The sequence below is a fragment of the Patiria miniata genome, unplaced genomic scaffold (genome assembly GCF_015706575.1).
Source record: "Patiria miniata isolate m_02_andy unplaced genomic scaffold, ASM1570657v1 HiC_scaffold_3, whole genome shotgun sequence".
Lineage (NCBI taxonomy): Eukaryota > Metazoa > Echinodermata > Asteroidea > Valvatida > Asterinidae > Patiria > Patiria miniata.
Window position 1 is genome coordinate 3,042,345 of NW_024037069.1, and position 15,292 is coordinate 3,057,636.

Here is a 15,292-nt window from a genome sequence, read left to right on the forward strand (position 1 = left end):
TTTTTGCAGCATGATAATCATGTAGGTCTACAAATTGCTACAATAAGTGCTTTCTTGTGTGCTGATTTAAATATATGAGAAATCTAAAGTATTATCCCCAGATAAAATTCAGGGTTTATTCTAATGGCTAACATTATACGTGGCTCAAGGGCAAAAATATTATGTTTGATAATGATATAGGTCTCAAGTGCTTTCTTGTGTGCAGCTATATGTACATTTATAGGAACAATTTAAGTGTTAACCCAAGCGAAACACGCACGTTTATTTTTAAATAATATTCCGCCGAATATTATGCATGAAACTTATCAAACAAAATTATTTATTGTTTTAATTCAACGTATTTGGCAAAGTTTGTTCACCTTCAAGTAGGCCTATTCTACGCATTATACGCAACATTGTTAACTTTACTGAAATAACATAATTACAGTTTATCGGTGTATCAGAGTAAAAGAGAGTCCAACATTTTTATCCTCACTGCTTATCAACTGAACTTTATCTTTTCCTTCTCCAAATTTATTTGAATGCATTTATGAATCGACTATCCAAATTGATGGAGTCCAATAATATAATGACTATCGATTCAACTCCTGATCACATATTTGGTGTTTTTTTTTTTTTGGGGGGGGGGGGTTGGTCTTGTGGTGTTTTCTTATTATCATTTTGTATATTGAACAAATAAAGCCCCCATGTTGTTGCATGCCATCTTATGTGTATTACATAATGCTGCACAAAAACATACATTGACAAGAAGAACTCTCATTCAAAACTACATCTAACCGAAATGCACTGTTAACACAGACTGGTGCCGTAGATTACCCAGTCAGTAATATACTACAATGCCAAGAGAAGCGAGGTACCACTCTCCATATATTGGCTTTACAGCATGCACGGGTTATAGGCCCAGACCAGTCGCGTGAGTATAGAAGAATTCGACCAGCAATTACGATGGGCGCTTTGAATGGTCCAAAAATACCATGAAACAAATATTAATTGTCCCTTTAAAAAAAGGAGATGAGTTGTGTATAATAATATAGTTGGTGTCCTATCCTTCCTGGTTGCTTGAGCGCCTTAGCTTTCGTCACTTGTTGGTTGTTACGGTGTTTCCTGCAGTAATACAAAAGCGCAGAACAAAAAGTTTGCAATTTAGGTTGTTGAAGAAAACTGAGAACAAAACAGTATTCATTTTAAAAAAAAATGTGTTCTAAATAAAATCTTAACAGGAAACTGGCTCTATACAATCATAAGACCATCTTTACACCGAAGTCAATACAATATTCTCTCCGAACGATCATCAGATTCGCAGACATATGCGAAATTTAGAATCGGGACATACTTTCATGCAAGAAACCCTTGCAAATATTGATTAAGGTATCAACCGATTATTGCTAGGCAACTAACAGTTTCAACACATTGTACTATTTCAGCTTTTTATCATTTAAATCAAGGTATACGGTTGCACAATAAAAATTGTTACTATCAAATTGAATGGAGCACTCGTTCTTGCATGACGCTAGAACAAATCCATCTTTCTAATGATAGGAATACGCGGAGTATTTCTATGATGATTTGAATCCTTGACGATGTGGTATAAGATTCGTTGCACTGCCCTCATTATATGCTTACCGTCACTGCAGATCACTCCAGCATCGTGAGAATGGCTACAACTTGTCTCCTCCCAGCAGTAGGAAGGGCAGTCGGTAATTTTCTCTTCGGATCCTTCGCACGCTACGCCGTCCATATGGACGGGTCCGCTACCCTGCCCGAAGTGGGCAGCGGACTTGGCCTCCAGTGCGTCTGAGAAACCGAGCTGGCGGCAGACAATCCCCGCATCAGTCTCGTTCCAATTGGAATCACAGATGGTGCCCCAGCTGCCGCCACGGTATATCTCCACTCGGCCGCTGGTGCGAGATCCGCCGACCAACCGAAGCTCATCTGATCATTTCACAATAAAGACATCATCTCAATTTAGAAAACAAGAGTTGTGGAGTGGTGTAATGGAAAAGGGACGGATAGGTAGCCCGCCCTCATGGTTAGTAGACCTCCCAATCCCCTCTTCAGCTGGAAATACAGGCTGATAAAAATATGTCACGTAGCGATCAGAATCAAATTACCTGTCTGTCAGTGACAGTGCCCCAAAGAACCCATAGGCCTACCGAGGACATCAAGTGGGCCTATATTCAAGAATCGTTTCCCGTGCTATTTACGAGTTTTTTTTTCCAGAAAAACAGATTCATTTTCTAAGTTATTGCTTTTTTTCTATAGCAATACGAAAGTTATTCACTTTTGAATGAGACATTGAGCGAAAAATCAGCCCGTTTAGTTGTTGAATCATTATTACTTTACAGTTTCGAATTATTTGCTTCCAGACAATATTTTTATTCTCGCGGGTAGGCTGGTCCCCGCCCCACAATAAGCCTCTGTACGTCACACTTTGTTTACATGACATCCTATGGTTCTTAGTGGACCGTGGGCCCCCACTGGCTCCATAGGAAAGTGCACATGTAAACAAAGTGTAACGTCATTAGTATCGATAATGTACGGACCGGGAGCCAGTCTGTTCGCAAAGTGGGTCTGTTGTGCCCAAAGCATTTTTTTCTTCTTCAGAGGGTTGGAGACGTCCAAAATGGAAAATTTTAGGTTGGAAGAAAACATTCAAGTTGTAAATTTATAAATAGGAAAAAAAAATAATATGTTGAAGAGCAAGGCGAAATCAACATTACAAGAATAATGGTCCAAATAATCAGTATTGGGAGGCACAAGTAAGGTTTTGAATTCCTATTTTTGAATGCCTATTTAGTGGGTGTAAGAGATAACAATAATTGTTTGAGATTTTTCGTTGAGTTCATCTGTATATTTTTCCTATACTCATTAGGGAAGTGCTTTTGTTTGAAGAATGTGTTTCAGGGTTGAGTACCTTCTTATGTGACTTTTATCATCAGAGAACGCTGAAATATCATAAATACCTGGAGATGATTTGATAACACAAAATTCACTTGTGTAATAAGCTGAGGTTTAAGACAAAAATCGATGTGAACGACATGTCATGGAAAGAGGGCGGAGTATTTCTTACCAGGTCTTGGTTTACAAACGACTCCTGCTACAGTTGAGCTGCTGCATTGCTGAGAGCCGGTACAGACAAACGGACAGTCAGCCAGCCGTCGTTCAGTTCCAGTACAGGCGACTCGATTCATCACGATCGGCCGGTCACTCTCTCGGCTGGACAACCCCGTTTTAGCCTCCAGAGCCTCGATGAAGCCGAGCTGATGGCAAACGGTGGTGGCGTCCTTCATATCCCAACTGCTATCGCAGACTGCACCCCAAGCATCATGGCGGTAGATTTCCACTTGGCCGCTCCATTTGTCATCACCGCCAACCAATCGAATGGTGCCGCTGGGAACTGTTGAGATTGGGAATTAGTTTCTTTCAGAATTAGTAGTGGAATGACTAGTGTTTGCTGATTTTGAACATCAATCAGACGTAGGCATAATCTCTTGATAATAATGATTGTCTTGTAAGTTTCAATTTCTTTCATGAGATTCATGACCTTTGACCAAATTTTTGTGAGTGATACGACCAGCTTCTATATAATGTTATCTTATAATGTAATCTATGATTGGAACGCAGAAACAGGCACAAAATGCTTGTGCACATATATATCATTCCTTTAACTTCTTTCCCTATCAGAGGTACCGTTTTATAGCTCAAATCGCCTGGCAAGACGTATTCCCCCTTCCATTGATGACTGTTGTCTGACAATAATGATGATTCCTTTGTCTTTGTTTACATACAGGGAACTCAACTCAGATCCCAACTCAATTTGCAATATGAAGGTTATTATCCAATCTGTGATCCAAACCCATCGTTTCGTATGATTTGCACTGGGCATTGTCAGAATGCAACAGAGCTGGACCAACACGTGTCATCAATCAGAAAAGAAACAAATAAACACACCCAGCAAGTGATATCAGCCGACAACACCATCATCCCAACTCCCGACCCTCCAACTTTCATAACCTGTTTACTGCACACAGGTTTAATAAGGGTCAAAGCAACCGACACTACAAAAACAGCGGTGTTAGATTTAACACCGGTGGTATGTTTGTAGGACCATCGGTGTTAAGTATTCACACCGTACCTTTTCTTTTTTACAGGGTAGACTACCTGAAATAACGTAATGAAAACAGTCAAATATACTGGAATGGTCGTTCGGCCTGCATCTGAGTCACTGTCACAACGAATGAGTTCAAAATAATTATACACATGACTTGTATTAATACACCTTCCCCCGGGTTCTAACCACGGTTCATCCAAACATGAAACTCAAGTCAGTGCTCGAAATTGGTTCTTACAGAGTTGGAAGAAGCCTAGACCTTCCAAAACTAACAATTTCCCAACATTTACACAAAATAACAAGTGGTATAATTGCCTTTCTATTCATGACGGCGACGTAGATAATTTAGATGGATTTATTACCTCGACATCCGAGCACTTCGAACCTCAGACAATAATAAGGATGGTTACTCCATGTGAGTGGAAGTATGCGGAGGAATCTTGCCATCAGTACCACGGGGAACGTCACATTCACAGGTTGGCTATCACCATTGTGCCCATTCAACTGAAAAAATAACGATTTACTATATGACCACCAACACAACATCCGGTAGTTCAAATATTTGTTATTCGTCAGACGTCTTTGCTATTGGAAGAGCTAGCTGCGCCGATAAAGGGAGATACTAAACAACTTTGATGGCGCTATTACCTGGAACATGAACGTCCATTGCGTGCATGTATATACCTCGGGTGAACGAGGATCCAATTCAGAGTGGCTTTTGACAAATTAACAATCGTCACTCATTTTGATGGTGTATGCCGATGGCAATCCCCCCCAATAATTTGTCCCAGTGTATATATATTGTTTTACCATTTACATATCTTTATAATATTATTCTGTACGTGTAATAGCGCTATAAGATATTGGTCTTAAATGGTCTTCCAACACCCATTTTATGTAAATACTGCTTTCCCCCCTCAATGTTGACATGAAATCGTCGTCGGTGCTTGAGACTAAAACAGAACTGTGACCCAAACTAAAGTCAAAGGAAATGAGGTTTGTTTTTAATTTAAAAAAATGTATTTGACATCAATCCATTACACGGGAGCCCAATCGACTCAGGTTTGCCCGACATGTCTATTGCCCTGACCGATTTCAACCAAACTTTGTCTAAAGTATCAGTAGCCACACCCCAACATGTCACGTAAACAAACTAGGGTCAAAGGTCATCATGGGGTCAAGGTCAAAATAATGTCAAATTTCAAATAAGCTCAAATGACAAAGTAACGCTTTCAACATATTGGCCTTGGTCAAACATTAAAAAAGTGTCCATGTTGACGGTCGTCCGACCTACAGTGTGGGTCAAAGTTCAAAATAAGGTGAACACGCCTTCGTTGGCCGGCCGCACTGAGCTTCCGAGATCCGATCGAGCTTGTTAGCTAACGCAATACCATTTCAAATTAATGCAATTAAACGTTTGCGAAACAATGCTTGACTGCATAGCATATAACAATGCAACAGTTTAGCGATATTTAAAGCTATGCAACTTTTACAAATTAACGCAGTAGTTTATTTTTTTCCTTTATTTCTCAAAAGTATTGTGCTATTTTACAATCGTATTGCGTTAATTAATAAGCACTGCGTTATTTCGCCAATATGTAATGCGTTTATTTTACAATGTAACAAAATTCACTTGTTCAACCTGGAACGATCGGCTTCCGAATAGGATTGGCTTTCTGTGATCCACTGTTCGTATGGAATGTAAAACTAGAGAATCTATCTTGACGGGATCCTAGGCTCACCTGTACGGTCTGTCCTCTGTCCGTTAGTTTCTGCCAATCATTGGATTCGCCCGTATTACTGTAGTTTACAGCAAAGGTTAGGATGTGATAGCCTCCCGGATATCCCTGTACGATGACCCCCGTGATGGCCGTGTACTGACCGAGGTCTACCTGGATCCATTGACCCTCGGGTTTTCCATTTGGGCATGCCCACCAACCAGTACCTGTGGGGAATAAAACAAAACACCATGGCAATCAAAATAATATAGAACCAAATACTACAAGGTTTCCGTAAGAAAAATAATACAGTTACAAAAGCTGTGATCATGACAAGAATACATATTTTGTATTGGAATACACAGGCTTGGATTTGATGTCATTCCTGTTCTGAACAACAGAGTGTTTCTTTGTTTATCCTGAGGGACTCCAAGTATCAGTTGTTACATGTTAATGAAGATTTGACAGTGGCTACTCGCAAGGCCAACACGATTCTTTAACGCTTCATAATTAGCGATGAGGCGTGATTTTCCATGAATGACGAGGTTAATACCCAGAACGTGAGACAATATAAGCCTTTTCGGAGTTCCAACTGCGCGCATTCGTAACCTGTGACAACGCACATTATTTGTCTCAAACGCCCTTTGACAGTACCCACAATGCACAAACAGCCTTTTTGTAAAGTCAGTGGCGCGATGATGTCAAAGGCCATTTGAGACAAATAATGCGCGTTGTCACAGGTTATGAATGCGCAGTTGGACCTCCGAAAAGGCTCATTCTCCACAACCGACGAAATACACAACCGTTTAATTTAGAAAGGAACGACAGTCGCACGAATTTGAGGTAAGGCCAAAAAAAAAGTCTCCGGTTTCTGGTATGCGCGCGCGTCGCCGTAGCAATTCGCGACGGCAAAATGAAAAAAAAAAATTCAATAAAAGATGTCTCAAAAACCGCCAAACTCACTGGTTTGACTGGAATCCTGCTGCAGCACAGTTTAAACGTGTTTTAGATGGGGGTATGATCGAGAATAAGCTTTATGTTTACTCTCTGGACTCCCGTACATTTTGCACTAAGTTTAGTCGGGCACCATTTGCAGTCATCAGCCGACATTTGAAGCAAAAAAGTCAGGTAAAAAAAAAAAAGCCGCGTCGCCGCACCACTTTTTGGGCAAGCTCCATACCAGAAACCGGAGACTTTTTTTTTGGCCTAATGTTCTCATGATTGTCCCTTTTTTTCATTGAGGAAAACATACAAACTAACATTTACTTCGATATGATAAATAATCGGGTGTTCCTGTCCTTGCAGCAAATTTTCGTCGTCTGATATTGGAGGAACTTGTCAAGCGTTTCCTGTACAGTCTTCGCAAAAATGCGAATGCGCATCGAAGCAGAGACACGCCAAACTTATTAGGCGCGCAGTGGCACATTATGCATAGACGGGCCTGGGAATGCATCATCAGGGACGGAGGACTATGTGGAATGAGTTGATCAATACGAACAGTCAAATTGTTGTATATGAGCATGAACAATGCGGCTGCCAAGAAGACAACCAAGAAGGTGACGACACAATGTGAAATTTAAGTTTATTCTAAATTAAATGTTTGTGAACTCAAAGATTTTGTCATTACTTAACATGTATCAATTCACAATTGAGATCCCACAGAATAAACAAAGATTACTCATCCCGAACAGAAATGACTTGCAACAGGATGCATGACCTGTGTACTGACGCAACTGCAAATACCAAATTTGTATTATTGTCATTTGAAGGTCGTTTGTAATCACAATTTTCGTAACTTTTTCGTTGTAGCAATAGTTCAAATAAAATACTGAGAAAAGTAAGCTGACTTGTGGAGATTATCCGGAATTCCAAGAGTTTTTTTTTTGTTGTTTTGGCTGACCTCTTTTTATGTTTAGAAACTTACATTTATGGGTTAAAGACATGTAGGATCATTTGCATGTATCTCAGAAGTAGCCAACCGAATTATTATTTTTGTTTTGGATTAAAGATCGTAGGGTACTATCCCACTCCGTGATGTTATTTCGTCTGGCTTGCTGCCATTGCGAAGAAATCTAGAAATGGTGGTGATTTCCAACGATCAGTCAATTGCTTTTTTCATACAGAGTACCATGGGCGAAATCGTGTTTCGTGGTCACAAGGCAGTGCATGGTTTTCTATGTTTTTGCGAAAACTATTAGCTGAAGTTTCAACTAGTTAGGTTTAACGTTTAAACATTCATCTTTAAAATTGAGAGGTGTTATTATTGGAAACGAACAATGGCATGAAAAGCAAATGAGTCTAAAATCTTAAGAAAGAAAGTGGCTGGTCATATTGACCAAGAATGGAATCCATAATTAAAACAATCACAATGCATCGTTAATTAGTATTTTTTAAAAGTTTCGAAGTTGTTTTTAGAGTCGGACTTATACAATTCCTATGTCTTAACTCACAATAAGGCAACATACACAAAGTAAGCAACAGTTGCGGACTATTGCAATGAGAGTAGCAATCAATGAGACTTACCATTCAGTCGGGCATTGCTTGGGGGATATGAGCCGTGTGAGCCTGACGCCGTCAGGCTGGAATCAGGGATGGCCCCACTGGCCATCCCCAGTGGAGAACTCGTACATGAAAGGCCTGAAATGAAACAAAATATATCGGATACAAGATATCGTTTCTTTCATTCCTATTTTGCTTGACAATGAAAAATGTTTGGGCGATTTTTTAAGGGACCTTTGCATGTAATTTACACATACATTTTGAGCAACTTTCTCTGAACCGCAAGAAAACCATTAAACAAAAGTTTTAGTTTAAAACGTGTGTAAAGTGCACTTAGGGTGTTCCGTAAAGATTACGAACCAACAAATTTTACTCATTGAATTAATATTTGAAATATTTATTACAGCCAAAAAAAAACAAAAACAATCTGGCATTTTTTCTTGCTGAAGCATTTTTAACATCCAAGTTTCTGCCTTGAATGGCATCACAGTTTCGCTTATTGTGGAAATGCGCATAGCATTAGAAAAAACCTTGCAAATAGCAATAAACTATGAAGATTGAAGATAAAGTTAAACGGGACACAAAGGTGCATTTTCAGGGATTGCATTCAAACTTTCCATTACATTGGCCGGATTGCAGGCAAATACACACTTGGTTGAATTTGTGCTGGTGCTGGTCCCTGAGGGGCCAGCCTATAGTCCTCTTTGCACCAGACTGACTGACTGACTGACTGACTGACTGACTGACCGTCCTTCCGACCGACCTCCCGACCGACCGACCGACCGACCGACCGACCGACCTCCCGACCGACCGACCGACCAACCGACTGTCACGCGTAAATAAGACTTGCTTAAGTCTCACCTTTGCCAAAAAATATATTGCACTAGTATTACATCGCAACGCATAAAATTGTCTAAATCCGGCCAAATGATCTAAATCCGGCTTGCCTTGTTTTGTTTGTAATTAGATTTTATGTGATTTAATGCAATCGGGCCTATATCCCTTATTCCATTCCTTTTTTTGACCATCAAATTAAGAAAATCCAGACTGCATAATGACATGGAATAGCTTCATAATTATTTGTAGAGATCGTTTGAATGTTTTTAGAAAGTTTGATACAACCTGCCATTTATCACACACAGTTAACAAATATCAATGCAGGTATCCCTTCATTTAAAGAAATATGAGGTGTGGACCTCCCCCCCCCCCCTACCCACCATCGGTTCGCCACACGGCAAACACAGGGGTGCCAAAAATACATTACATTTTACAATTAAACATCAGCAGTTTCAAGTGTTATTTACCTGATATGCTTGAGCTCCTTGACTGGTCTTGTGACGTCACATCTTGCACTACAGGATGGGCCGAGCATAATTCTAAAATACAACGTCAAAATTGCGATTTGCTAATTTTCAGCCTTTGTAACTGGAATCATCATAACCAACAAAATGATAGGCACAGAATCATCTCGTGTTTTCAGGCTAAGATAGTTTGGGCATTCTGATAGCGCCGATCGAGTCCAGTGCGTTCGTTCATATTGTATGTACGGATACAGCAGTAAAACTGATGATGCATCAACATGCAAATTAAAATGTGGCCAATCAAAAATACGAAATTGTAAGTAACATGACGAAAATGTTTCAAGATGTATTGTGCCAGTTATTTTCAATTTTCAACCCCCAAAATAGATTTCTTGTTATAAATTTAAGTTGCTATTTTTGTCGAAATAAAGAAGGTTTTTACTTTGAATGAAAAAGCGATCGATATGCAGTAGTTACTTTTAAAGTTTGAATTGGTTTCGGCCGACAATTAATAATTCAGTTCTCGAAGGCTAAACAGATCCATTAGGACGGGAATCAGTACATTCACAGGGATTTGTTTGTGGGCAAATAAAAGCTTGCCTTTCAGAGGAATGCGGAATCTCAAATTTGGAAGAAAAAAGTATAAAAAAGTATTGTTTTTAAATTAAAATAAACAAAATGGGTTTTGAAATTCGTCAGTAGAAAAACAATCTACATGTAATTCTTTGAAAAGCGAAGACGGCATGATTAAAAAAAGACTATTAATAAAAGATGCACACCATAACTTTTGTCAAATTCTTTATCTAAAAGAGACGTTTATAATTTATATCTTATAACGTAACAATAGTTTGAGCCTTCTGTTTTTTGGTAGTTTCTCGGAAAGAACTGAACACATATATCCAAGTAAAATCGCTTAGGTACACTGTTGGAATATTGAAGCCAGACATTCAAGTTACTCACTGTAGAAATGTTCAAGGCCAGGTCAGACCCTGGATGACATTGTTAATATTTAGTGCTATATATATAGTGCGGCGCTATACATACCCATGCCAAGCGCCAATGCCAATGCCTCACGCATGTATACGCTGAATGCCCAGTGCAGTAATGTCATCAATAACAACTGCAAACGCACGTGTGATATGAATCAAAGTAGCCACTTGAAAATGATATGCGGGGACTTTGACGTCAACTCAAAATGATGCTCTACAATTTACATAAACAATAACACTTGATAAAAACGCGCCAAATCCATCGCTAACATTGCGAGAATAACTATCATGTTTTGCTTTTAAATAGTACATACGAAGCATTAGGCTATAATAGACATTCTTGACAAATTAAAGGGTAATGCGGAACTGGAACGCATTTCTGTAGCGAAATAATACCGGTAAAAGTTGTGGAAAGATTTTTCCAAAAGTTCTTCCATACAGCTTGAACTATCGCTGTTTTCATGAAATCATACCACGAAGGAATTTCGATCTTCAGAAAATCGAGCCATTGCAGCGCTATTTGTCATTCCAGTTACACATGATTCATATACAAAGTACGTGTACACAGGATTTGTGCTAAGTTGTTTGCAACCTGCAAATCTTAGAAATTCAAAGTTTCAGCTGTAAAAACCAGTTGCGTGCTTACAGGTTTCGCGAGTGGCTTGCAAAATAATTTAACCACAGTTGATTCAGTTTCATACTTACGTGAGGGCGCAGTGATGGTGATCAGCGTGGCCGCCAACACCAGCAGATTTGATGCAGAGTAAGACATTGTTTGGGAATACGATGAGAGAAAGTAACACAAACGTCTTAAGGAGAGATCAGCTGGAGTCGAGAATGAACCGACGGAGGTTGGTAGATCGGTTTATATATCATGATGCTGGGCTTCCAGATAAGGGTGTTTCGGGGTTATTGGTGGTGTTAAATGTCTGAGCAGATATCCGTCTGGTTTCGATGCAATAAATCCTCCGAGAGTTGTTTCCTGGTCTGTTTGTGTTGATAGGAAGCCAACAATCTGTATCGTACAGGGACCTGGGGTGCAAGGGCGTGATAGCATACGTGGGGGTGGGTGGGTGTTAGGAATGTATTTACACCCCCCCCCCATATTTAACTTTATTTTTAAACATCCCGAGAACGTTGATCGATTTCGACTCGAGATATCTCAAGACGGATTTCAAGACATTTCTTATTTTTTTGAGAGATATATCTAAATGAATTTAACAACATCGTTGGTGTGGATAAGTGTCACATAGGCGCGCCGTCAATCGGTAATAACCAGACCACGATATTGAACTTGGCAACAGATCAAACATCTGGCAGTGACATTGCTGTGCAGATCAATGCACCAAGGGCGGAGCCGAAAACAAGTTCTGGGTTAAACATTCATTTCCTTTTAGCGGATGTGTTTTGGCGCTGGCTTATAGTTACCCTTACGTATGACGAGCTTGCAACTGACATGTTCAAGATGAGAATCCCAAACAGACTTTAACTTGAAATGCTCCTGGCAATACATCAAACATCTGGCAGTGATATTGGGCCTCGTCGGGTCCGCAACCCCCCCCCCCCTTCCTTCGAGTTGTCTCGATCTGCCACTGCAATGCAGTAATATGTATTGTGTAGACCCAATAAATAGACACCTGAACCCAAAATGCGTCTTATTTCACCAATTACATCAAAATAATAATAAATACATATGCCAAATTATGTAATAAATTGTCATTATGATTCGTATTCATGTGCCATGAGATTAAAATTGACAGTCCAACAAGCATCCGTTATTGGGCTGTGCGGACTGTGTAGTGGCGTAACTAAGGAAGGGGGGGGGGGAAGACATGGGGGCAGCTTCCCCTGTTCGAGGCCTGTGCCAGCCCCTTGTGCTCCTCAACTCAGAATTATCCACACTTATGTGACTTTTCGTTCTCCGACCTTTAGTTGCCGGATTTCATTTGAATGCGTTTATATCAGTGGATTCATTATACTGCGAGTTGCTGTCTTTGAAAAATATCCAAATGGATGGGAGCTCAATAATATAACTGATTATCGATTCCATTCCTGTTTTCCGTGTTTTTTAAATATTTTTTTTATCATTTTGTATAATTTTTTAAACAAATAAAGCCACTGTATGTATAGAGTATTCCTCATTTGCAGTATACGTGTTCAAAAACTTTGCACATGCAAATGATCCAATACCAGAATGAGAGACCAGGTGGCGGTGGGCTCGTACTGGTCGACACCCTGGGGACGAAGTTGCCGAAGACTCGATATAGAAAGCGCCCGCTTCGCAAGACTCTACTACCGAGAACTGGGTGGGACCAACTATGGCAAGGCCAACATGGGTGAACATTGGAAGTGACGCGTGTGGTTTGACACTGGATCATAGTAACCCTCATGTATGACGATCCTGTAACGAACATGCATGTTCAAGACGTTCATCCAAAACAGACTTAACCTCTGGGATTGTCTGGGCAATATATCAAAATCTGGTAGTGACATAGTTGTGTGGAGTACCAATGTACCAAATTGCTCACGTAAAGGGAGGCGGAGCCGAAAACAAGTCCTGGTTAAAACATCGGGGCCGTATCATAATTCCGACGCCTCATAGGTCCGACGTCGGAAAAACGAAGCGTACGAGGCGTCGGAGCTATGAGGCGTCGGACTTATGAGGCGTCGGACTTAAGGACCTTTATTTGGTTGGGGGATGCGATTTTGTCGGAGATATGGGGCGTCGGACCTATGAGGCGTCGGACTTATGAGCGGACCCCAAAACATCATTTCCTTCAGTTGTGACGGACATGTTTTCTCACTGGCTTTCTGGCTCTGTTTACCCTCATGTATGACGAGCCTGTAACTAACATTCATGTTGAAGACGTTCATCCAAAAGACTTATCTTTGAAATTGTCGGGACAATATATCAAACATTAATTTGGCAGTGACACTGCATTAATGTTTGGAAGGCAGGTTTAAGGCAACCCTCCTAATAGACGGAAAACTCTTATTCCAAACCCGTGCAGGTGGGGCTCGTCAGCCTTGGTTGGCTTCCCACCTAGGAGAAGGCTACCTCGGAAGTATAAAACCATACCACTATTACTCCATCCACTCCTGGTCGGCCTACCGGGTTGCGCTTTGGGCCAGCGGGCCAGCGACCCACCGTGTAAAAAAAAAAGGCTTGCTACGTATTGCTTAGCTGATTCTAATATGGTATGACCTCGAAACGTCTTGACCTACGATGACGGAAATCCTCTCAACCACTCAAAATTGCGACCTGGAATGTCTTTCTGATTGTCCTCCTGCCCCCCCCGCCTCCCCCTCCCCTTCTCCCAGTTTGACAAGAAATCGCCGCTCCTGCGCTGACAAACATGTTGATGGATATGGCAGTGACGCTAAGTAGAGTTTTTGATGAAATCCGAAAAAGTCTGAGAAGTTCTTTCAAATGCGCCGTTAGGCAACCCTCTGCCCGATTTTGTGCAAAGTTTATCCTGCTGATTTATTTGGACGAATCCTGGCGCACCTGATCACCGTATACACTCTCGAGGCCCCCTTCAATGGAGAAACCATTACGCATGATATTGCACAAAACAACGGCGTGCCTCGTGTCGGATTATCTGAACAATAGCTATAGCACAATGCCTCGCCATTGAAAGGGGCCGTCGTGATAGTTGTTAGCGTGCTCGGATTTTTGTCTGTACCAGGGGGTTGCTTTAATGCAATCCTTGAAAATGCTCATTTGTGTCCCATTTAACCTTATTTTCAATTATCGTAAACATCCCGCGAACGTCGATCGATTTCGACTTGAGATATGTCAAGGCTGCTTTCAAGACATCTCTTATTTGTTGAGAGATATATTTAAATGAATCTAACAACATCGTTGGTGTGGATAAGTGTAACATATGCGCGCTGTCGATCTGTAAATAACCAGACCACGATATTGAACTTGGCAACAAATCAAACATCTGGCAGTGACATTGCTGTGCAGATCAAGGCACCAGGGGCGGAGCCAAAACAAGTTCCGGGTTAAACATTCATTTCCTTGTGACGCATGTGTTTTGGCGCTGGTTCATAGTTACCCTCATGTATGACGAGCCTGCAAATGACATGTTCAAGACGTTCATCCAAAACAGACTTTAACTTGAAATGTTCTTGGCAATACATAAAACATCTGGCAGTGACATTGTGCCTCGTCGGGTCCGCACCCCCCCCCCCCTTCCTGTGAGTTGTCTCAATCTGCCACTGCAATGCAGTAATATGTATCGTGTAGACCCAATAAATAGACACCTGAACCCAAACTGCGTCTTATTACACCAATTACATCAAAATAATAATAAATAAATAAATAAATATGCCAAAACATTTCATAAATTGTTATTATGATTCGTATTCATGTGCCATGAGATTAAAATTGACAGTCCAACAAGCATCCGTTATTGGGCTGTGCGGACTGTGTAGTGGCGTAACTAAGGAAGGGGGGGGGGTATAGGCAACTTCCCCTGTTCGAGGCCTGTGCCAGCCCCTTGTGCTCGTTAACTCAGAATTAGCCACACGTATGTGACTTTTCGTTCTCCGACTTTTCGTTTCCGGATTTCATTTGAATGCGTTTATATCAGTGGATTCATTATACTGCGAGTAGCTGACTTTGAAAAATATCCAAATGGATGGGAGTTCAATAATATAATAATT

The 15,292-nt window shown here is 40.7% G+C and overlaps 1 protein-coding gene across 1 annotated transcript; it reads right to left on the reverse strand.

Annotated features, from left to right (window-relative positions):
- On the reverse strand, positions 1-11,571 carry LOC119737581 (deleted in malignant brain tumors 1 protein-like). The gene is made up of 8 exons (XM_038212036.1): positions 11,324-11,571; positions 9,633-9,704; positions 8,353-8,466; positions 5,854-6,056; positions 4,474-4,615; positions 3,071-3,397; positions 1,624-1,932; positions 1-1,104 (listed from the first exon to the last, which is right to left on the reverse strand). Exons 1-8 carry the CDS (start codon positions 11,388-11,390, stop codon positions 1,079-1,081), a joined length of 1,260 nt encoding a protein of 419 aa, XP_038067964.1. The 5' UTR covers positions 11,391-11,571; the 3' UTR covers positions 1-1,078.
- Between the last annotated feature and the right edge of the window lie 3,721 nt (positions 11,572-15,292).

What these genes read in the sequence shown, in the direction of transcription:
- LOC119737581 (XM_038212036.1), bottom strand. Translation starts at nt 11,390, where the DNA reads ATGTCTTACTCTGCATCAAATCTGCTGGTGTTGGCGGCCACGCTGATC. An exon ending in AAGGAGCTCAAGCATATCAG is followed by an intron (nt 8,467 to 9,632) that starts GTAAATAACACT and finishes GTTTCATTTCAG; the next exon opens with GCCTTTCATGTACGAGTTCT. An exon ending in CGTTTGTAAACCAAGACCTG is followed by an intron (nt 1,933 to 3,070) that starts GTAAGAAATACT and finishes TGAAATGATCAG; the next exon opens with ATGAGCTTCGGTTGGTCGGC.